The sequence below is a fragment of the Spermophilus citellus genome (genome assembly GCF_964194105.1).
Source record: "Spermophilus citellus genome assembly, chromosome: 10".
Classification (NCBI taxonomy): domain Eukaryota; kingdom Metazoa; phylum Chordata; class Mammalia; order Rodentia; family Sciuridae; genus Spermophilus; species Spermophilus citellus.
The window spans coordinates 57,278,213-57,301,301 of NC_138197.1; the positions used below are offsets into that span (position 1 = coordinate 57,278,213).

At 39.7% G+C, this 23,089-nt stretch overlaps 1 protein-coding gene across 13 annotated transcripts in view; it reads left to right on the forward strand.

The window, feature by feature from the left end:
• Positions 1-3,585: 3,585 nt before the first annotated feature.
• Positions 3,586-23,089, forward strand: part of BICD1 (BICD cargo adaptor 1) — a 245,684-nt gene continuing 226,180 nt past the window's right edge. For 6 of the 13 annotated variants that reach the window (XR_014024008.1, XR_014024009.1, XM_081309428.1 and 3 more), the window contains exon 1: positions 3,587-4,343. Coding sequence is in view for 11 of the 13 variants with exons in the window: in XM_081309428.1 (XP_081165554.1) it covers positions 4,131-4,343 (213 nt within the window). In the remaining 2 variants the exon portion in view is untranslated. Of the gene's footprint in view, positions 4,344-23,089 lie in introns of all 13 variants that reach the window. The other 7 variants (XM_081309424.1, XM_081309420.1, XM_081309427.1 and 4 more) reach the window with 2 other exon arrangements.

Below are 23,089 nucleotides of genomic sequence, written 5' to 3' on the forward strand. Positions count from 1 at the left end.
CCCTGTATTTCCAGTGTTGTTTATTATGCTGTTACAGTCTTGGACCATCTCTGTTTTGCTTATTAAACTCTAGCCTTTGTGATATTTATTCTCTGCATTCACAAAGCTCTTTTCTGCTGCAGGCTTTTACATGTTACTCTATTTTTTTTTGGAAAGCTTTCCCCCTGCAACATTTTACATGTTCAACTCTTGTTCTTAAGATAATAGGATAATACATTATCACTTCTTCAGAGAGATCTCCAATGATCATCCTGTTACTTCTTCTTTCTGTTTATCTTTGTTTTTTCTTCAAAAACTTTTAAAAAAATTCTGCTTATTAGGTGTCAGATACTATTCTATTCATAATAGTAGGTTATATTATTATCCCCCTTTTAAGAATGAAAGAACTGAGAAACATAGAGCAAGTATGTGTCAAAGTTGGATTTGAATCAAGTAGACTTGCTTGTCTTCTTCTTCTTTTTTTTTTTTTTTGCTTGTCTTCTTAACCACTGTGTTACATCCTGCCTGCCAATGTCACAATTTAGAATTATCCCAGTAATTACTGTTTTTGGTGGTGGTGGTTGTTTGCTTTTTTTTTTTTTTTCTTGTCCCTTTCAGAACATAAGCACTTGGACATAAGGAACTATTGACAACCATTATTGGTCATTGATTTCACAATGCCTACTATTGTATGTTGTTCACAGGAGGTGTCTAATAAACATCTTTTAAATGAGTGAATGAATGAGTGATAGCAAAAGAAAACAATATCCATGCTGACAAAGTTGGTGAGAGATTGGTTAGAGGACTATGGTACAAAATACAATTTCCCTCCTAAATATTTGTAAAAAGAAAGTTTCAGAATAATTGGAGACTGCTAAGATAAGAAAGTATAGGAAACTCTGCTTCTAGGAATAGTTTAAGAAATTATTTTCTGCTGGACTCAGAGGTGCATGACTGTAATCTGAGTGACCCGGAAACCTGAGGTAGGAGGATTGCAAGTTTGAGGCCAGCCTCAGTGGTTTAGCAAGACTCTGAGCAACTTAGTTTCAAAAAATAAACAAACAAACAAATAAATAAATAAATAAAATAAAAATAAAAGATTCAAGGATGTAACTCAGTAAATCCCAGTACCAAACCAAACCAAACCAAACAAAAAAACCCAAAGCAAAACCCAAATTATTTTCCATGTACCTGTCATTGATGTATATCTCATTGACACATACCCACAAGTATTCAGACATATATGAAAAAAAGAGGGAATTGTAACTTGCAGTACTGGAAGAATTGGGTATAAGAAATTCTTCAAGTTAAATATCAACATATAAAGGACTGAAGTTGAACTAAGCAAAATCTTGAAGTGTTAAAATAGTATTCAGGCTTGAATAAAGTTAACAAAAGTGTATCAATGAGGGAAATGGGGGGCAGGATAGAGCATAGGGAGTGGGCAGCAATGGAAACTTAGAACAAGAAAAGCCACAGAGGCAAACTCCATTTAGTTCTATCCCATAATACTCTGTGTATTATGATTCCTTTGGAAGAGCTCTGCTTAGTTTATGGAGTGAGGACCATTCAGGGACATAACACAAAAATCTCCACAATTGTGAGTTTCATCTCCTTTGCAGCTCATCATCATTTATCAGTGTGACAAAGGACAGGTGCAACAGGGGCACACATGAGGGGCTTTTCATTTGGAGGGTGAGGCCTGGGAAGCATAGGTGTAATGATGGGATTATTATAATCCCAGCTCCTCTTTGATGTTGGAATTCATGGTGGCTGCACAGTTTCCCCTTTTTTTATATCAGATAATTGCAAGAGAATATTTTGATTGTAAGCATTTGGAGGGAATCTTTTTTTTTTTTTTTTTTTTGGTGGGGGGGGGGTTCTGGTTTCTGAAGCAATGGAAATTACCTCCAGAGAGCCTGTTACTGGAAGCTTTCTAAAGGTTTTTTTCGTTTTCTTTTCCTCCCACACTATCCATTGTCTTCTTTCCTATACCATATGCACAGTGTAGGGTTGGTTTCTGCTCTCTGGTTCTGAAAATTCAGTGTTGAACACATCGTGGCCACTGAGAAACACTTTGGAATAGGTGCCTCTCAATAGGAGAGAGGGAAGGAACTGGTGAGACCCATTGGTCTATGGAACCCACAGCCTCCTATTTACACACAACTGTTCTTTGCTCTCCTGCTCTTCCTTTCCCTCTTGATTGTTCTCTCTCCTCATTTCTTTCCAACCCTTTTCATCTCTTTGCTTTTTTGTCCTTTTACGACACTTCTTCATCACTTTCATATTAATTTTGTTATCTTACAAACTCATACTATTTTGTTGCTAAGCTTGTATTAGAAATGAGTGAGGTGAAGCCAACGTAATAATCCATTTTAGGGCTTCATCACTTCAAAGAGTTGCCTGACTTGAAGCAAATCACCCAACCTTCCTGTGACTTTCTTTCACCACCTATACATTGGAGACAGTGGCTCCTACATTACAGAATCCTTGTAAGAACTGAAGAAATTTGATATAACAAACTCAGAAGAAGGCTTGGCACATGATCTCAAGAACTCCTTGCCCTTATATTTACAGTGTTTGTTGTAGGGTATTATAGATACCTTGTAAAGGAAGTTTCATGGACATTTCTTTCATTCTTTAATGAAATAGAGTAAGGTGCCTCGTTGGAAGAACCATTGGGAGGAAATAGTGCCTAAAGGCTTATTTGGTACATGGGTTATAATGTTATTTTCCAGAGTAGACAATGATCCTGTGATAAACTGGACCAGAAAACGTTGGTTGAAGGCAAGTAATCGTGTGTGTGTGTGTGTGTGTGTGTGTGTGTGTGTGTGTAGTGGGGATTGAACTCATTTTTTCTTTTTTAAAACCACCCAGCGCCATCCCCAGCCCTACTTTTTATTTTGAGACTGGATCTCCCCAAGTTTCCCAGGCCGGCTTCAAACTTGTGATTCTCCTGCCTCAGCCTTCCCAGTCGCTGGGATTACAGGCAAGTGCCACCACGCCCAGCAAGGACAAACAATTTTAGGGAAGCCTGTCTTGAGGGGGGATGGTAAGGTTCTTTAGTGGCGAGTTTGGTTGATCGGGCAAGACTGGGGAGGGTGGGGCGCAGGGAGAAGAGGATGAGGGAGGGCAAGTGTCTTAGGGGCCACAGATAGGAAGCTTTGGAAGCAGCATTTGTTAGGGTGTAGGAAGCTAGGAAAGGTTACAGTGAGCCAGAGGTCCCACGGTCGGGAAGAAGGTTGCGTGGGGGGCTATGATCTTGTTGATTTTGTTTGCGTTCCCTTGGAGAAGGCACCAAGTTCCAGGCAGTTTCCTGAGCTTTGATCCACAAGGCAGCGAGATAGTTGGGGCGCCCACACCACCCTCGGGGGCTTCGAAGTTCAGGGGACAAGGCTCTGGAAGGTACTCCTGCTTAGCAAAGCTGGGCCGGGCACAGGCGCCGCGCTTGCCTAGCTTCCCGATGCCTCCCCGCCAGGTCGGCCTCCGCCTCGCGCGCCGGGCGGTGCAGCCAGTGGTGGCAGCCTGCGCGCCCGGCGGGAGGCGCCTCGGGACGTTTCCGTCTGGTCCTTCCCTCCTCCCCCCCCCCCCCCCCCCGCGCTGACTCCATCCGCTCCCCGCCCCCTGCCTGGAGCCGAGGGCAGGCGGGAAGGGCCCGAGACTGCATCATTCCGCACCGCCTGCTGCAGGGCCAGAGGGAGCAGGTGGAGCGAGCGAGCGAGCCTGGAGCCGGAGCGCGCTAGACCCAGGGGGAGACTGCAGTGACGCTGCCGGGAGACATGGCGGCCCCAGGCCTCTGAATAACGGGATCCGGAGCCCCTCGCCGCCCCCGGCCGCCGCAGCCCAGGCCATGCCGCACCGCTGCTGACCGCAAGCAGGGGCCGGCCCAGAGGACACATGCCGCAGCAGCTGCCGCCTCGCCCCTGAGCCTCTCGCCTACATTCTCCATGTTGCATTTCGCGTCAATTTCTCGGGCAGTGTAGCTGCCTCGGCCAGCAGAGCCGTCAGGGTATTGCTTTGCTCATTCATCCAGGCACACTTTTTCTTTCCCGTTTTTGCTTCCCCTCCCCATTTGCTTCTCCCGTTCCCCGCCTGCTTTGCACCCATCTCCCCGACCCGGTCACCCCCTCCTGTCTCCATCCACCGGGGCTATGGCCGCAGAAGAGGTATTGCAGACGGTGGACCATTATAAGACCGAGATAGAGAGGCTGACCAAGGAGCTCACAGAGACGACCCACGAGAAGATCCAGGCTGCTGAGTACGGGCTGGTGGTACTGGAAGAGAAGCTGACCCTCAAACAGCAGTATGACGAGCTGGAGGCTGAGTACGACAGCCTCAAACAGGAGCTGGAGCAGCTGAAGGAGGTGAGTTGCCTGTCACCTCTTCCCTGCTCGGCCGCTCCCCCCACTCCCCTGGCCCACTCGTCATTTATAAAGAAGTCGGAAAGGATGCAATTGAAAGGACTTCATCTTAGAGTCCTTTGTTGACAAGAAAAAAAAAAAAATGGAAAGAGTCCATTGTTTTCCACCCCAAGAGAAAAATTGCCCAAGAAATGAATGTCTAAGCTGAAATTCTGGAGGCCCTGGCTGTTTAGCCTGTGGGGGAGGGACATTCACTGGAGTCCTCAAGTATCAGCTCTCTAAGGCCATACAGAACCAGGTTGGAATGGATAGATCAAACTTCTCAAAACTGTTATTTCAAACCCAGGTTTCAGTAACAATCCCACAATCCACACAGATGACCAGTATGTTTGTGCCTGAAGACCCACAGTTTCAAGATGTAGAATCAGTAGTACCTTAGCTTTTTGCTAAATGCAACTGCTTCTTAGTGAGGTAGGGAATTGTCATTAGGAGAACTGGCAATTCCATTTGACAAAGGCTGGGCAATCTTCATTCTCCTTGGCTTTGGTCATTCATGTCACAGGGCTGTTAGAGCAAAACAACTTTGCTGGGTGATCTTGCTGCCTTGATTTCACCTCTGAGCCAGGCTGGGCCATGCCCAAGTCTTATGAGGTCACCCTGACCATGGGGAAATTGAATGGCCTTCAGATGGTCTGAAAAAATGGTATATATCAAATATGTGGGTAGCCCTGCATTTCAAATGAGGCTCTTCAGGTTAAAATGACCATATTTATAAAAGCAGAATACACAAATGGGCCTTGTATATTGTTTGTTGTCTTTGGTCTTTGGCTTCTTTTAAAGACTGATGTATTGGAAGAAAATCATGAATGTGCTTTGATTTTCTATCAAGCACTTGTGAGAACATACATATTGTTTAAAGCACTCAGTCTCTTTTACCTGATTCTGTAGGCACTATGAGTAGCAAGTCACCAATTATAAATTTTAGTGTACATATGCACTGCTTTTCTGTATGTTAAGTCTTTATTTTTGGGTGCATATTAGCATTTTAAATGTTATGCACATAGCTTCAAAAATGTTTTTCTTATAATGTAAATTTATTTTAGGGGAGAGGAAGGCCTTATTTGTGTGTTTTCATAACTAAAAGACTTGATTTATGATGTATCTAATCAACCTGCCTTCTAATTTAGCACATAATATGGTAAGCATTTATACTTTCAGATAGCTTACTTTTATTCAGATAGTAAACAACCAAAAAAATAGATGTAATAATATGGTTTAAAACTTCAACTAGAAAAACAGTATTTATATACCAGGCTGTAAATTCATGGCTTATGTTTTTCTTGGTATATGCATGCCTATTCTTAACAACCACTGGACTTATTTATATATTTTCCAACTTGGATTAGTTGTTAGTCTAATGTGATGCTGAACCTTATGACGTATGGGAACAGGACTATGACTGTGATTCTCAGAGATATTTTGACGTTGTCTTCACCTATCAACAGTGCTTTGCCAAGATGGAGAAGTGGAAACCAGACAGTATTAGGGCATCACCTTTGTGATAAAGGAGGTGGATTTATTTCATGACATGAAATACAACTGTTAGATGACCTTCCTGCTTGATTCAAACAATCCTTCTAGGGATAGTTCTGTGTCATTGTGTTTACTCTGCATGGAAAATCTTAACGCAGTTGTCTTTTGCCTTTAATAGACCATGAACTCTTAAGTCAAGGAACCTGCCATTTATTTATTTATTTATTCAAACTTGATGGACAACATTATATGTACTTATCATGCATGATGTGATGTTTTGAAGTATATATACACGGTGAGATGGTTAAATCTAGCTAATTGACACATGCATTACCTCACATACAATCATTTTTGTGGTAACACTTAACACCAATTCTCTGCATTTTCCAAGAAATATATCATCATTAATTATAGTCACCATGCTGTATAATAGATCTTTTGAACTTAATCTTCCTATCTAACTGTAATTATGTCTTTTTTTGATCAGTGTCTCCCCAGTTTCCTTTCCCTCAACACCCCTAGCCTTTGGTGACTACCCTTCTACTCTCTACTTCTATGAGATTAACTTTTTTTTTTTATTATACATATGAATGAGATTATGGTATTCATCTCTCTGTGCCTAGATTATTTCATTTAATATAATGAACCTGAAGAAATCTATCTTAATGAACATTGCATCCAAAATCTTTAACCAAAGCTTAACTCATAGAGGGTATACAATAGATATTTTATAAAAGAATCAGTTTATACTGGAAGAAGATACCTTTTTCAAGTATTGACTAGTCCATATTGGTTAGTGTCAGAGAGAGACTAAGAAAAGTAGGAAGTGTAGGGAGTAACTACCTGTAACAGTGTCATCATCAGCAATGAGAAAATGGGAAAAATTTCATGGCAATAATATAACAGTGGCTGCTTATTGCAGAATAATACAAACACCAATTATATTTTTTCTATAGAAATTTAAGGCAATTTTGTTCTGTATATCAGGAGGTTAAAAAAATGATCAGGATTATTTTTACCAAATGGTATTTATTCATATATGTATTTTGAGTTATCTTTAGCATAAACAAAATACAATTTGTGGTTCCTAATGAATTGGCACAGTTATCTGAAAATGTATCTTAGGGTAATAAAGCAATCGTTATATTTGGTTATACAGTACATAAACTTATTTTTACCCTTTAAATAAGTTTATGTACTTTAGTTGGGAGCATTACTTCAGTGAGCTAAATCAGTCTCAAGTAATGTTTTCTGTTTCTAAAGTCCATCCCAAATACTTGTGCAAACTGAGATATTCCAGCGATGATGTCACATGGAAGCCATTTTTTAAAAACATTTTGTGACTGCTCTGATTTCTCAGGAATATAGAGAATGTTTTCTCTATATTTTAATATTGTTGCATTAAAACTAAAAAGCCAAGTATAAAAGGACTCTGGCTTATTTCTAGGTTCTTTCAGCAGAAATGATTCATTGAAAAATAACCGGAATAGTTTATGGGAAATATCAACAGAAACTAGTGTACTGAATTCATTTTGGACATTAGTAACTTGCAGTTTAGCATCATGACTTAGCTTTTGAAAATAATTTTGTTTTCTACAGTGAGTATCCAACAGTGTTGCCAACCTCCTTCCCAGACTAGGTAGTGCTGTGACAGTATTGCAGGGGAGAAATGTGGCCTGAAGGAAATAACAGAAAAAAAATTCATTAATATTTTTCTAGTTATTTCTTCTCTCAGCCCAATTGCTTTTTAGTCTGGTCTGATATTGTTTAGGACTTTGCCTTGTGCTGAATTACAAGACTGCTACAGTTCTGTTCACAGAGGAACACAATTGAAGAAAAAGTACCAAGGATCTAAAAAAAAAAAAAAAAAAAAGAGAGAGAGAATGTCTGACATCATGATAATGTTCTCCATTTCCTTATACTTGCAGCAGCAGCATGTTCACTAGAATACTTGACCATGGTTTTATGATTTCACAAATATTGTTTGTTCTTCAGTGGCCCCAGGGGCACACCTGCCGGGTTATGCTCAGGGCCTGGTTGATGATATGTTTGGGATATGTGCAAATCAGCGCTGTGTCTGTCTCCCAGGCCAAAACAGTGTTGGAAGAAGAGTCATGGTTCTAAAATAAGTAACACTATAAATATACATCCATAAAAGACTCCAAATTTTAAATTTGAAATTTTTCTTTTACTTCAGAATGGTCAAAATTGGAAATAAAAAAATTTAGCCAGATCCCCTAGAAAAGAGTGATTCAGCATCTACTGGTAGCATTTTAGAAGACATGTCGTGTGACAGTCTTAGGAGCGTTCTGCAGCTAGGCTACACTAGACAATATTCTAGGAATCTTCAACTCATTTTCTGCCTTGTTTTCTCAACCAGGGTAGGTACCAGCTGCTGAAGAAGTACTTTCTGGGCATTGAGCAGCTTTTCAGGGCTGTAGTTAAATTGTTCAAATATAAACATTTACTTCTGCAGTTTTAGAGATTGTTACATTAGGGATCTGAGGAAAGTCATTTAAATTGCTTGTATTCCTCTTTAAACAGAATTAATTTTTATTTTTCACATGCTTAGAAAGATTGTTAGCTTCTTTTTATATCTGTACATTCTAAATCACAAAATCATATGGAGAAAAATTTCTCTGATTTCTTTTCCAATCTATGTGAATAAATGTGAAGAGAAAGTTAAGACTTAACTGATATATCTAAACTTTTATTTTAATTTCTCTTTTACTTACTTTATTTATTTACTTAGAAGTACTGGGTATTGAACCCAGGGGCACTTTCCCACTGAGCTACACCCCTAACTCTTTTAAATTTTCATTTTCTATTTTGAGACTTTGGTCTTCTTAAGCTGCTGTGGCTGGTCTCTAACTTGTGATCCTCCTGCCTTAGCCTCCCTGAGTAGCTGGGATCACAGGTGTGTGTGTGCCACCCACCTGGTTTTTTTCTCTTACTTTTTTTTTTTTTTTGGTACTGAGGATTAAACCCAGGGGTGCTTTACCACTGAACTATATCCCTGCCCATTTTATTTTTTTATTTTGAGGGTCTCACTAAGGTATTTAGGGCCTTACTAAATTGCTGAGACTAGCCTCCAACTTGTGAGCCTCCTATCTTAACCTCCCAAGTTGCTGGGATTATGGAAATGCACCATCACATCTTGTTCTGTGTTTTTAAAGAAGAAATATTTGCACTTATTATCACATTAATTAAAAAATCTAAAATATTACTGACATACACTTTGGGGACTGTTACAAACAACCTCAATAATCAATCACTTTCAATCATCTCTGTCTTTTTTAACCTGTTTTCTCAGATTTATACCATCTCTCTTTCTTTTTTTGGTACCTGGAATTGAATCCAGGGGTGTTTAACCACTGAGCCATTTGTCTAGCCTTTTTTTAATATATATTTTATTTAGAGACAGGGTCCATCTGAGTTGCTTAGGGCCTCCCTAAATTCCTGAGGCTGGCTTTGAATTCACAACCCTCTACCTCAGCCTCCTGAGCTACTGTGATTATAGACATGTGTGGCCACACCCAGCTTCATCTGTCCTTTTTATTTCAACTCAAGGAATCATCTCTGACAAAGTTATTTCTCAAATATGATTTAAGCAAGATTTTTATAATCTTTCATCATCTTTACCATGTTTTTGTGACTATGTATACCAGCTATAGTTTGAAATCTTTTTTTTTTTTTTTTTTTTACAATTTCTGGCTTAAAAATATTCTGTCCTGTCATCCCCTTAAATACACTTGCTTTTGTGGATATTGCTTTCCAGATTTGAAAATGTGATAATTACTTGCGTGTGGAAATATGTGGTAAAGGACTTTCTCACACATAAAGTTTTACCTGTAATTGTGGCTTTGAAGGAGAGGAGGGTATGAAGAGATGCAGAGTCTTACCATTAAACAACTCATTATGCTGAAGGAGAAGGGATATGAAGTCAAGTGCCAGAGATACAGTTGGGAAAGAGCGCTGGCCTTGTTTTGTCTTGGGAATAGGGAGCCACCCCCAGGAAATGACACTGTAGCTGTGTTTGATGCCTCACACCTCATCTAATTGAATCTTCGAAATTATTCAGAGACTTATTGCTCATTTTTATAGATAAGAAAATAATACAAATAAGAAAGCACTGAACTAGATGACAGGCTCCCTTAGGTCTAGGTCCTTTGTAGGCCTTGTCTCTGATTCTTAATAGCAGTCCCTGTACAAAGTAGATATTGTGTATACTGGGTCTTGGAGAGGTCAAGGGCCCTTCTCAAGGGCACAAAACTAAGTGGTTTAAGAAGCCCACTTTCTTTTCAGTGAACCATGTCACATCAGAGATGAAATGTCTTGACCAGGGTCACAAGTGCAGCTTCGAAGGTCATGGCGATGGTCATAGAGGGTAGATTCTGTGTGGTGGTGGTGGGGGGGCAGTGGCAGTGGGGATGGGGAAGAGGAGACGCATCTAAGAGCTATTTAGGAGTCAGGATAGAATACAGTGTTGGATGTGAGTGGCGTGGAAAGTGAGCAAAAGGGTGGAGTTGAGAAGCTCAGGATGACAGAAGGTGGTTCCATTTACAAAGGCAGATACTATGGGAAAGAGCACTTTTAGAGGGCAAAATTGATGCGTAGGTTTTATGAGTCCTTTTAATTCATGTTTTTTTTTTTTTTTTGGATAAACTTGCTTAGAATTTAAGCTTCTTAGGACCTAAGTTTCTTAGGACCTCACTAAATATCTGAGCCTGGCCTTGAACTTGAGATCCTTCTGCCTCAGCCTCCCAAGCTGTTGAGGTTATAGGCGTGCACCACTGGGCCCAGCTTTAAATTTTATTTTTGAGATAGAGTCTCTTTGATTGCTGAGGCTGCCCTCAAACTTAAGATACTCCCGCTTCAGCCTCCCATGTTGCTGGGGTTACAAGTATGTATCACTGTGCCTTAAAACATCAGGCAAGATCCTGATGTTTTAAGTGTGAAGAAAATAGGGTTGATTAGGGAAGAAAAGTAAAGAGACTCAGAGAGGGTAGGTGACTCTGGGAACTGGGGCTGGGGAAAGTGGCCCAGGGTCTACTTATCTGGGTACTGAGAAGGAAAGAAACATAGGTGTATGTCAAAGAAATTGGTGGAATTTGGTCATCCCCATAACAAGCTTGTGTGAAAACACCAAGGGAAAAGGTGGACGGTTTTGTGGGTGAATTAGCAGTGATTTTGCTTCCTTGCCTCGTTGGCTGGTGATGGGAATACATGTATCAGCAGAATACCTGGCGGATTTCCACGGTCAGCCAAGCTGGTCCTGCAGTGTGATCACATCCTGTCCATTCTGGATCTTGGTGAGAAGCCAGGATGATTCAGGCAATTGGACCTTATTTCATTATCCATCTTTGCTCTCTGATAGTTGGGTTCTGAGATCGTTGATTAGGATCTTAAAACAACATCTCACAAAGGTGGGGAGAAAAGGGTGGAAAATAGGAAAATGTTAGCAAAAGTGTCACAATCATTACAAAATAAAATTGGAGACTGGCATCTTTTCCTTTTGGGATTTCATTACATTATCTACAAAATTAAGATCGAACCCAGGACTGCCCTACCACTGAGCTTTTTATTTTGAAACAGGGCCTTGCTAAGTTGCCCAGGCTGGCCTTGGGCAATCCTCTTTTTTCAGCCTGCCAATGGCTGGGATTAGAGGTGTGTGCCACTGTGCCTGGAAATCTGAGTTTTTCTGTTTGCATTAGACTGCTCATTATTTCTTTTTTTTTTAAAGATAGATAGATAGATAGATAGATAGAGAGAGAGAGAGAGAATTTTAATATTTATTTATTTTTTTTAGTTTTCGGCAGAGACAACATCTTTGTTTGTATGTGGTACTGAGGATCGAACCCGGGTCGCACGCATGCCAGGCGAGCGCGCTACCGCTTGAGCCACATCCCCAGCCCTGCTCATTATCTCTTGTTCTCTCATTTATTCATTCAGAAATCTGTATTGAGTGGCTATTTGTTGGGTGGTGTGCCACTTGCTGAAGATACAGTGTTGCATCAGGCACCTAAGGAGAGAATCACACTTCAGATGAGAGAAGTGCCCTTAGTAAGCAGAGACTGGCTTGGGAAAAGTGTGATAGGGCATAGTATCCCAGGGAGGTGACATTTGAGCCCAGACCTGAGAGAACAAGGAGCTAGGCTTGTGGAGATTAGATGAAGTGATTTTTAGGAGGAGGGACTAGTGCAGAGATCTTGGAACTCTATTGCTATTGTTAAGGGGCAATGATCACTTTCTAAACTGTGTAAAAATAGCCATTTCTTGTTGAAAAATAATTATTCTTCAAAGTAGTGCATTGCCACTGCTGGGGGTGGTGGTGCACACTTGTAATCTCAGCAGCTGGGGAGGCTGAGGCAGGAATATCGCGAGTTAAAAGCTAGACAACCGAAATGAGGTGCTAGGCAACTCAGTGAGACCCTGTCTCTAAATAAAATACAAAATAAGCCTGGGGATGTGGCTCAGTGGTCGAGTGTCCCTGAGTTCAATCCCCGGTACTGCCCCCCCCATTGAAAAAAAATTAAAGTAGTGCATTGTCTTTGAATTTTTCTAATGAGGTATCAGGTCTCAACATCAGGAAGTTTTTCAGCAGAGCTAGATATCCCTAAGGTCTTTTCTTAGAAGATTTGGTGGGAACTAGTATAATGTTAAGACCACGTGGTATTTATCAAAATACTGCTACTTGGACCTCACTCCAGCACAGGTGAATCAGACACTGGAGGTGTATCTGGGCTTCAGTATGTTCATCCCCGGTCATTAATTGGTGCTGAGGACATCTCTTCTGCATATTTTCAACTCCAGGATTAAATGACTCCATAGGAATAGAAGTGTTCAGTAAGAAAAGCTGGGAAATTATGAGCTCATAATAACCCTTGATTGCATGTCTTTTAAAACTTGTTTTCTCTACTTTGTGGAAATGAAGCTACTGTAAAGCTTTTTGAAAACCAATAAACCCCACCAAAAACTTAGCTGCATTAGACAGGGAGATAAGATTAAATTTGACTGCATTTAATGTTCCATTCTTGAGGGTTGTTTAAAATTTCTATTAAATGTTATTTGTCTCAGGACAGTGGCACATGCCTGTAATTCAGGAGGCTGAGGCAGGAGGAGCACAAGTTCGAGGCCAGCTGCAGCAATTTATCAAGACACTCGGCAACTTAGGGAGACCCTCCCTATGTTAAAATAAAAAAGGACCAAGGATGTAGCTCAATGGAAAAGCGACCCTGGATTCAACCCCCAGTAGCCCCCAACCCAGTTATTTGTCTCCTTTGTTATATCTGCTCTCTTGGCTTAATTCTGTTTGCAGTTGTTTATGCTAACTTTACAAGGTTGTAAGTAGAATATTAAAGAATTTCCTTGAAGGATTGGTCTTTAACTCATGAGTTATTTCAGTTGTTCTTTTGGTTATGCATGCTGTTTTCAAATATTATTTTAAGGAGAAAAAGCACTACTCTAAAATGTAATGTTTAACTGCCATGCTCCTATCTTTAAATCTAGAATGGAAAATAGGAAAGCTGTTTACATTGATGGGAAGAAGGCAATAACACTAGCAATTTCCTGAGGAATGTTTTGTTTCACAGTGTGGCGTGGGTCTGTAATAGAAGGTTCAGAATCATGGGTCTTTGTTTTTGCTTACATACTGCAGAGTAATGTGGAATCAAATGCCACCACTCAAGAGCCCTTAGCCATCAATTTTTGAAATGGAAAAAGATTTACATTGTGACATGGATGGGCCTGTTGATAAGCCTCACTGATTGCAATTTTCTAGATGGCTGTAGGTGATTTTCCCAAGTTGACCTCCGGTGAGGTAACTAGATGGAGACAGAATGAGCTTGATCTTGTCCATGAGGACAAGATCTGTTGAGGTGGAGACACTGGCATGCATGGCCACTTTCCCCCCTTTAAATCACAAGCTGGTTTGTTTTTTTCTATAGCTTATGTGCTTAGAGCCTTTAAGCTCAAAATATCAGAATATAATTAGGAAGGAAGGGGGGAGAGGGGGGAGGGAGGGAGGGAGGACATTAGAGGGGGGGGGTGGAGAGGGAGGGAGGAGGACACTGCACTCCCAAACTAGTTGTAAGTAAGTAGTTTTTACTGTTGGCTCTTTGGATTTTTTAAAAAAATTGACACGGGTTAATGTTGGTAGCTGGTAACTAACTATAGTTTAGTGATCTTACTTCCAGGGATCTAAACAAACAAGAAGATCTATTTTAATAAATATTTTAAAATATTTTAAAACTAGAATCCTTTCAAAGAAAATTCTCAGCTTGTCTAATTACTGTAGTTATTTTCCATCAAGTTTTACAATTGAATTTTTTTTTTTTTTTAGTTGTAGCAAAATAAATAATATATCTTGGTAAATCACACTAAAGTGCTTGGTATAATACAAGCTATTATTTCTTAAAATTTAGAACAGGGTCTCAAAACTAAAATTACATTTTTAGATAATGGTCACTGTAAGTCATTTCCGATAAAAAGCAATGGAAAAACTCTTAACCCATGACATTTCAGTCATCACTGATCAATTCCAAGTGAAAAAAAAATTTAAAGATTTATTTAAATTTGTGATGCTAATGTGATTCAGAAATTTGGAAAATGGACATCAGAGTAAATGGCAATGAGCCAACAGGTCATGATGTAAAGATGAGACAGTTCATTCAGTCTTCCCTATAGCAATGATGTATTTTGTGCCTTCAGTGTTTTAATAGGATGTTCAGAGGTGGCTTGACTCAGAGGGAACAGCAAGGAGACCAGGGGCTGGCCGGGATTGAGCCATGAGGTGAATGTAGATGAGACCACAGAGGAAACAGAGGTTCAAATTATGTAGCAGTGTTTAGATTGTTACCAGGACTTTGGCTTTTGCTTGAATGTGGGAAACTTCTGGAGGATTTAATTGAAGGAGTCATGGGGTCCTGCACCTACTTACTTTCCCCAATTGTGTACAATGGAGCAAGACTGTAACCTCCTTTAGGGAAAAGGAGTTTTGATCAACCCAGTAGTTCATGAGGTTTCTGAATTCTCTTCATCCCTTCTATGGCATTGTATTGAATTGGGCTAGGAAAAGATAAAAATGAAGTGATTGAGATAGCCAGTTATTTTGAAAGGATATTAGAATACCCCACTTGTTTTTAAAAGTAAGTACTTGTTTTACTAGATTAAACCAATTTGCTAAACAGACATTATGCTGACCTGCCTGATTCCTTGTACCCGAGTCTTCACCTAGCTGACCTCTCTCTGCCTATCATTCTGGACAATATGAGCCATCCAGTATATTCTAGTTGAGGGTGAGATAAAGACAGTTGCGACATCGTGTTATCAGTTCTGAGATACAGTTCATGTTCTAGAATGCTGGTGATGTATTCATTCATGTATGAAATATTTTGAGAGCATCAGCTCTGTGTCAGGCATTGTACTGTATATAACAAGGAGGAAGGCATAGCCTTTTAAGTTATTGTTGGAGGCAGCGGAGATAAACAAAGTTGATTATGTTATTTAATTGAAAAGATCATGAACTTTTGAGTCACAACAAACCATGTTGAGACATCCTTTCAGTAGCTGTGTAATTTTAGGTGAATACTTCAAACTCTGTGAACCTGTTTCCTCTTCTGTAAAATTGGGGACAATATTAACAGTGCGTGGTAGAGAAAAAAAAAACATGTAAAGCATTTAATACAGCACCTGATGCATACTAAGCATTCAGTGAGTGATCAATGTGATGGTATGAATACTGCTAATAAATCATGATTAAAAATAATCTTAAAACTAATGTGTTGGCTGTACTTGACAGAATCCCAAAGCGGAGTGATACAAACTCGACTTACAGGAATCAAGGCAACATTTGAGGGAGCTTTGAAGAATGAGTCGGGATTTTCCAGGGAGAGAAGAGGGACCGACTCAGGAAGAGGGAGCTGCCTATGCAGGAGGGAAGCCTGGAGTGATTGCTGCTTGTCAGCCTGTGTGTTGTGGCAGGAGGTGGTAGATGGAACAGGAGAGGTGGAGGTGAGCCAGGAGAGGTGGTGTGGGGCCAGATGGCGAAGCCCTGGTGCTGAGAGGTTTGTCAGTCCCTGCCAGCCAAGGCCTCAGCCCAGCTGACAGCGATGAGGTTGGCCATGGCTGGGAGGCTTTGCCTGTGAAGGCCAGGCCCAGCGACGTGGTGAGAACTACCTCCACCTAACGTGGACCTGGAGGTAGGCACTGCTCTCAGGCCTTCTGGTGTGTTTGAGGGTTTGCTTGAGCCTCTGGGGCTTCTGTGAATTGGAAGGTGGCAGATTTATCTTACTCCTATTATGACCATGTCACCCAGTTGGCCCTTCAGTTTGGGTCCTCGGTGCCCACTGGCCTTCTGAGTACTTGGGCCAATATTGCTAATGATGGGCCTGGTCTCCCCCACTGCGCTCTGAGTCTTGACTCTCTTGGCCTTGAGAAGCGTTCTCGCCCTGCAGTCTTGGCTTCTCACTTGCTCATCTGACCCGTGGACACTGAGCTCTGCCTTCCTAGGCTTGAATATTCCTTCGCTATGGAATTTGCTAATTAGGATTCATTGCTGTTTTCCTGCACTCTCTTGTTTTTCCTCTGAGTTGCTGCTGATTCAGTTCAATTTCCATTTTGCTTCTCCACTGGGAAAGTTTTCCTCAAGCCTTTTTTTTTTTTTTTTTTTTTTTTTGTGATACTGGAGAATGAAGAACTCAGGGCCTTACACCTGCAGGCAAGCACTCTACCACTGAGCCACACTGCCAGCTCCCCTCATGCCTCTTGAACAGGGTTGGGCCTCTCGGGGAAGTGCTAAGCTTGAACTTTTTTCTCTACAACATGGGAAAAGCACTGAAGATTTCAGAGCAGGAAAGTAATATGATTATGTTTCACAACAGTGAGTTTTGACCTTAATTCTGTCAGTAAAGTGGTTTAGGTTGTCCAGCTAGCTTTCCTGATTGAAATATAAAAAAATGGCTCTTAAGATGCATGAATGAAATCGGCTAAGGTAAGGGTGCTCAGCAGCTGAGAGTGAAAGCAGGAACCCTTGGAAGTCAGCAGGGAACAGGCTGACTGCGGTCTTGAGTGCATTTGCTACATCAGGTAAAATCGAGCATCTGTCTATAGGCTACTTCAGATAGAGGAAATAGAAGACCAAGCTTAGAATCCCCACAAACAGGGTCCCAGAGGACTACACATGCAGTATCATGGAGACCAGATGCACTGTCTTCCTCCAGCAGGAGACTCTGTGAAACTTCTGGCTTCATAGCTCTCCAGTTGGCTGTCACCAAGATTTGCCGACTGTTCACACTGAGCGTGTGTGCCTGTGCGTGTGTGTAGGGGATAAAATCCAAAATATGGTGAGAATTTCCTTTTGGGTACTCCCAGTTTGATCATGCCTGCAGCTATCTGTCAGAAGCAAGTGCAGACCTGCTTTGTAGAAATCCACTGCCATGGCCGTCTAGAGAGCCACCACAGATGATATTCTAAAAACTGTATTTGAGCTTACAGTAAAACAACACTGTAGCATATGTAAGGAACAAGCCACCATTGGTTCCATCTCCTTGTCAGTGCTTCCTATGGTCCCACTTCAGAACTTTTTGCCTCACCTGGTAGAAGTGAAAGGGTCCCTCTGTAGCTTTAGTTGGGATTTTTATGATTACTAATGAGCTTAAGCACCGTCTGTGTTTATGGGCATTTGTGGTTCTCCTTCCTCTAAATACTTTCTCATGTCTTTTGTCCCCTTTCCCATTGGGTTGTTTATATTTTTCTTATTGATTTCTAGGAGTATATTTCTTTTTTTTTTCTACCTCATGATTTGTTGATTTGCATTTTATTTTTTATTTATGCATTATAATCATACATAATGGTGGAAATCATTATGCCAAACTCATTTGTGCACATGATTTGATCAGTCTCACTCCCTAGTACCTTCACTTTGCCTCCCCTCCTCTCTCTCCGAGTTTGTTTGCTCTACTCTATTGATTTCCTTTTAATTATTATTATTATTATCTTAAGTAATATATTGTAATTATATATATAAGCTGGGTGTGGTGGCATAGGCCTGTAATCCCAATAACTGGGGATGCTGAAGCAGAGGATCGCACGTTTGAGACCAGCCTCAGCAACTTAGTGAAATGGTATCTCAAAATAAAAAATGAAAAGGGCTGGGAATGTACCTCAGTTGTAAAGCACCCTGAGTTCAATCCCCAGTACCAAAAAAACTATATATATGTGTACGTGTGTGTGTCACACATACACACACACACACATACACATATATATAAATGCACACAATCATACACACATATACAAGAATACAGGATTTGCTGTGGTATATTTACACATGGACATAGCACAATTGGGCAGATTTGATTCCTCAGTACTTTCCCATGTCCCTCCCTCCCCTCTCCCCCTTGATCCCCTTCCTTTACCCTATTGGCCTTCTAACAGTACATTTCTCTATCTCTATTTCTAAAGGAGACAAGAGCCTAGTATACTAGGCTTTTTTTTCAGGTGTGTGTGTTGGAAATATCTTTTCTAGTCTTTGATTTGTCTTTTCAGTCTTTCTGTGGTGTCTTTCAAAGAACAAAAGTGCATATTTTTTTAAAAAAAATATTTTTTAGTTGTAGATGAACACAATATCTTTATTTTTTATTTTTACTTGGTGCTAAGGATCAAACCCAGTGCGTCACATGTGCTAGGTGAGCACTCTACCACTGAACTACAACCCCAGCCCAAAAGTGCATAATTTAATTTGGTTGATTTATTATTCTTTTGTGCTTATAGATTATGTATTTTGATTCTTAAGAAGTCCTTTCCTACTGTGAGGTTATAAAAACTTTCACCTGTACTGTTTTCTGAATATTTTATGCCTTATCTCTTACATTTAAATGTTCAATTCTCCCTGGAATTGTTTTGTATATTTGGTATGAGTTAGAAATATAATTGAATTTTTTCCTATAATTTCTCTTCCACAAAATTGTATAGCCAGTTCTTTTAACATCAACATTTACTGAATGGTAACTGCTTTATTCCACTAATCTTCAATATCTGCTTTGTCATAAATCAAGTTTCTACATAGGCACAGGTCCCTGTTTGGATTATTCTGTTCCAATGGCTTATTGGTCTATTCCTGTGCAAATGCCACACTGTATTATTATTAGACTTGTGTGATAAAGTTTCTGATAGCTGATGGGATATTTTTCTCATTTTGCTCTTCCTTAGGAGCCATTATCTTTTGAAGTCTTTGCTGTCATCTGCTCTTTGCTTTGGAATAGTTCCAGCACTTACAAGGAAATGACAAGTGTGAATGAGAGAAGATTCTAGGTTTACTTCTATCTCCCAGTAAGCCTAAGGAGAAAGATGCTAAGAAGGTGTCTATGGTTGTGCTAGACTTTGTGTCTGTCTTTGTACGCAAAGCATGCTAGCTCCAGCAAGAGAACTCAATTGTCTAATTTAATGTTACAAGAATTCTTACAGGGTCTGTGATCTAATTCCTAAGTCACTTTTGGAGAAAAATATTATTTATGAGCTTTTCATAAAGTATTAAGAAGTACAGGCTCTAATCCAATCATCCATTTTGTGGTATGTGAGCAAGGACATTTCTAACTTAGACAAGTATCTGAAATTTATTATTATATGTAGCTCTGTAAAAATTCTCCCTTTGGTTATTTTTATTCTTATACCACCAGCGGAAAATAACTGTTCACTGTAATTCTCTATTAACTATTTAGGTACAAATTATATTAGAATCCCATGAAATTTACAGCTTTTATGGAAAAGGCTCACATGAAATAATTACCTAAGTTAAAATTAATTTTTTTATCCCATTGCAATTAAATCAATATTTGTGGTTTTGTTTTCCTTCTTAATATTAACAATATGGTAATGAAAAGTTCAGTAACTTAGTGTTACTTTTAAATCTGCTTCTGTGGGATAGGGATATAGTTCAGTGATACAGTACTTGTCTAGCATGCACAAGGTCCTGGGTCTGATGCCCAGCACTGCAAAAACCAAAAAAAAAAAAAAAAAAAAAAAAAAAAAGAAAAAAAGAAAAAAAACCCCTCTCTTTAACATTAAAAAATAAGAGTTTTTCAGTCTTGGGCTGAGGTTGTAAGGTTGTAACTCAGTGGTAGAGTGGTTGCCTAGTATGTATGAGGCACTGGGTTCGATTCTCAGCACTGCATATAAATAAATAAAGATCCATAGACAACTTAAGAAAGTATATATTAAAAAAAGAGTCTTTCAGTCTTATTCTAATACTACATATTTTCTTTCATCTTATATTTTCCTCTTCCCTTCATTAACTTTAACCTAGAACACAAGGACTCAGTGGATCGTTAAAGAATGAATTCTAATAAGGAGAAAATTCCTGAGAATGTTTTTTAAATGTCAGTGTGCAGGGCATCTTCCTAGGCAGGATATAAAACTGAGAATTATTATAAAACAGGACTGACACATTGGATTTACATAGGGAAATAAAATAAATGTGATAGATACTATAAACAAAAGTCGACTCCAAACAGTCTGGAAAAAATAATGCAACAGGACCAAAAGGAGGGTTTGTAGATGACCAGTAAAGATGCTCAATCTTGGTCTGCATAGGTTCCAGACATTTAAATAAAAGCATGTTTTAAAATCTGGGTGTAATCCTCAACATACTCACTTGTCACTTGTCTCTGAGTCCACTTCTCAGTTCTACTTTGAACTTTCAATGTAGTGCTCTCAAAGTGTGATTTTAAAAAGAAAAAAATAACAATCCATTGTTTCAGCTCTTCTTGGTCTTGAAAATATGTTGGTGTGTATTTTTGATGAAAGGTGATGTTTGTTCTGTATTCCAGTAGATTCAGGGGTTGATCCTCTCAAAGTCAAGGGGGGCTTCTCTCTCTGGGTGCCCTCAGAGGCTGCCCTCTCTTGCTTTGATGACTATCTGAGCTAGGAGAAACTGCACCTTTACTGTGAGCTTGACTAAAATACTCTATTCATCAAAACAAACAAACAAACAACAAAAAAACACCCTTTCAAAATTTATGAGAGAGTTAGGTGGTGACTAGTTTTTAGCTTAGTTTTAAACTTGCCATATCTCCCTGTACTATATAAAAGTTGTGAAATGTAAAAGCAACTCCCAGGGCTGTGGATGTAGTTCAGGGGCAGAGCACTTGCCTACCATGTTTGAGGTCCTGAGTTCAATCCCCAGCACTGGAAAAGACAAAACAAAACTCCCAAACTGAAAAGGGAAACTTGACATAGGAAAAAATAATCACTGTCCTCCCAAATTGAAGTTTTTTTTTTTTTTTTAAAGAATCTCTAATCCTAAATAAGAAAAAAATATTTTAGATATTTATTTCACACATGATGATTATTATAGATACTGATTTGTTGATTTCTTTTCTTTCTTTCTTTTTTTTTTTTTTCTGTTGATGAGGATTGAATCTGAGGCATTATTAGGTGGTCGGGGTACACAATTCCTGCTCTTAGGGAATTTTGGGGAAGGAGAAAAAAAAGAGTAAGCAAATGAATAAATAATATTGCATAGTGATATGTGCTAAAAAGAAAATAAAGCAGGGTAAGGAATAAGACTGGCAGGATTGGTAGAGGAGGCAATTTTAGAAATGAGGTCTGGGCATGGTCTTCTAGAGGAGATGACATTGGAATTGAATCCAAAGTGTAAGAAGGAACAAGCTGGGAAAATTGTGTCCTGGGCTGAAAGTGAAAGCAAAGATCTTGTGTGAATGAGTTTGGTGTTTGTGAGAAGAGCAGACATGGTGTATAGACACCACATTTTCTTTATCCATTCATCTGGTGAAGGGCACCTAGGTTGGTTCCATGGCTTATTTATTGTGAATTGAGCTGCTATAGACATTGATGTGGCTGCATCACTGTAGTAAGTTCTTTGGGTATATGCCGAGGAGTGGGATAGCTGGGTCAAATGGTGGTCACATATTCATATATGGTGGTTCAAGTTTTTTGAGGAATCTTCATATTGCTTTCCATAATGGTTGCACCAATTTACAGTCCCACTAGCAATGTATGAGTGAACCTTTCCCCCTACATCCTTACCAACATTTATTGTCACTTGTATTCTTAATAATTGCCATTCTGACTGGAGTGAGATAGAATCTCAGTTTGGTTTTAATTTGCACTTCTTTAATGACTACAGATGTTGAATATTTTATCATATAATGTGAGATATATATATATATATATATATATATATATATATATATAGACACACACACACACACACACACACACACAATGGAATATTACTCAGCCATGGCATTTGCTGGTAAACAGATGGAAGTGGAGACTGTCATGCTAAGTGAAATAAGCCAATCCCCCAAAACCAAAGGCTGAATGTTCTCTCTGATATGCAGATGCGAACACACAATAAGGGTGGTGGGGAGGGAAGAATAAAAGTTCACTGGAGTAGACCAAGGAGAATGAAGGGAAGGGAAAGGGCATGGGAATAGGAAAGACAGTAGAATGAATAACTATTTTCATATATGAATACATGACCAATGAAACTGTACATCATCTTCAACCACAAGAATGGGATCCTAATTAGTGTAGGGGTTCTGTGTTTGGGTTGAGGTCTCTGATTAACTTTGTGATTGTGGGATGCTTAGTGACTAGGAAGTTTCTGTGCAAAGACACAGAATGCCTGACTGCTGAGAGACTTCTTTGTAAAGACACAGGATATCTGGCTGCTGTAGCAATGTCCTTCATGAGGAAACTCTGTGGTAGAGTCTTATCAGTTTTGACCTTCATCTCAGGCACACAGGGACTTGTAGGTATTCTGACCGAGAAATGCACAGGGAAGCATTCCTCTGGTGAGCAAACTCCCAGGGGGCAACTGGCACTCTGTTTCCCATGCTTGGAATGCTCGGTGGTTCTCCTGGAAGCTAGTAAGATAACTATATAGGTGTAGTAGAAACTTCCTAGTCACTAAGCATCCCACAATCACAAAGTTAATCAGAGACCCAACCCAGTGTCCTTAAAGAAAAGGCCTCTGTGTCAGATAATCAGTCCAGTAATCAGCCTGGACTTTGATCTTAATTATCCAGCACCTGGGATTAAAAGATTACTAAATAATAATGCAATCATGGTACTAATGACCTAATGTAACTTTTGATATAAATAAATGTGTCTGCTTGGAGGGACAGTCACTTCTTTTCCTGTCTCTGCATCTTGTCTCTGTGTCTCCTTTTATTTTTCTTGCAAATTAGGAT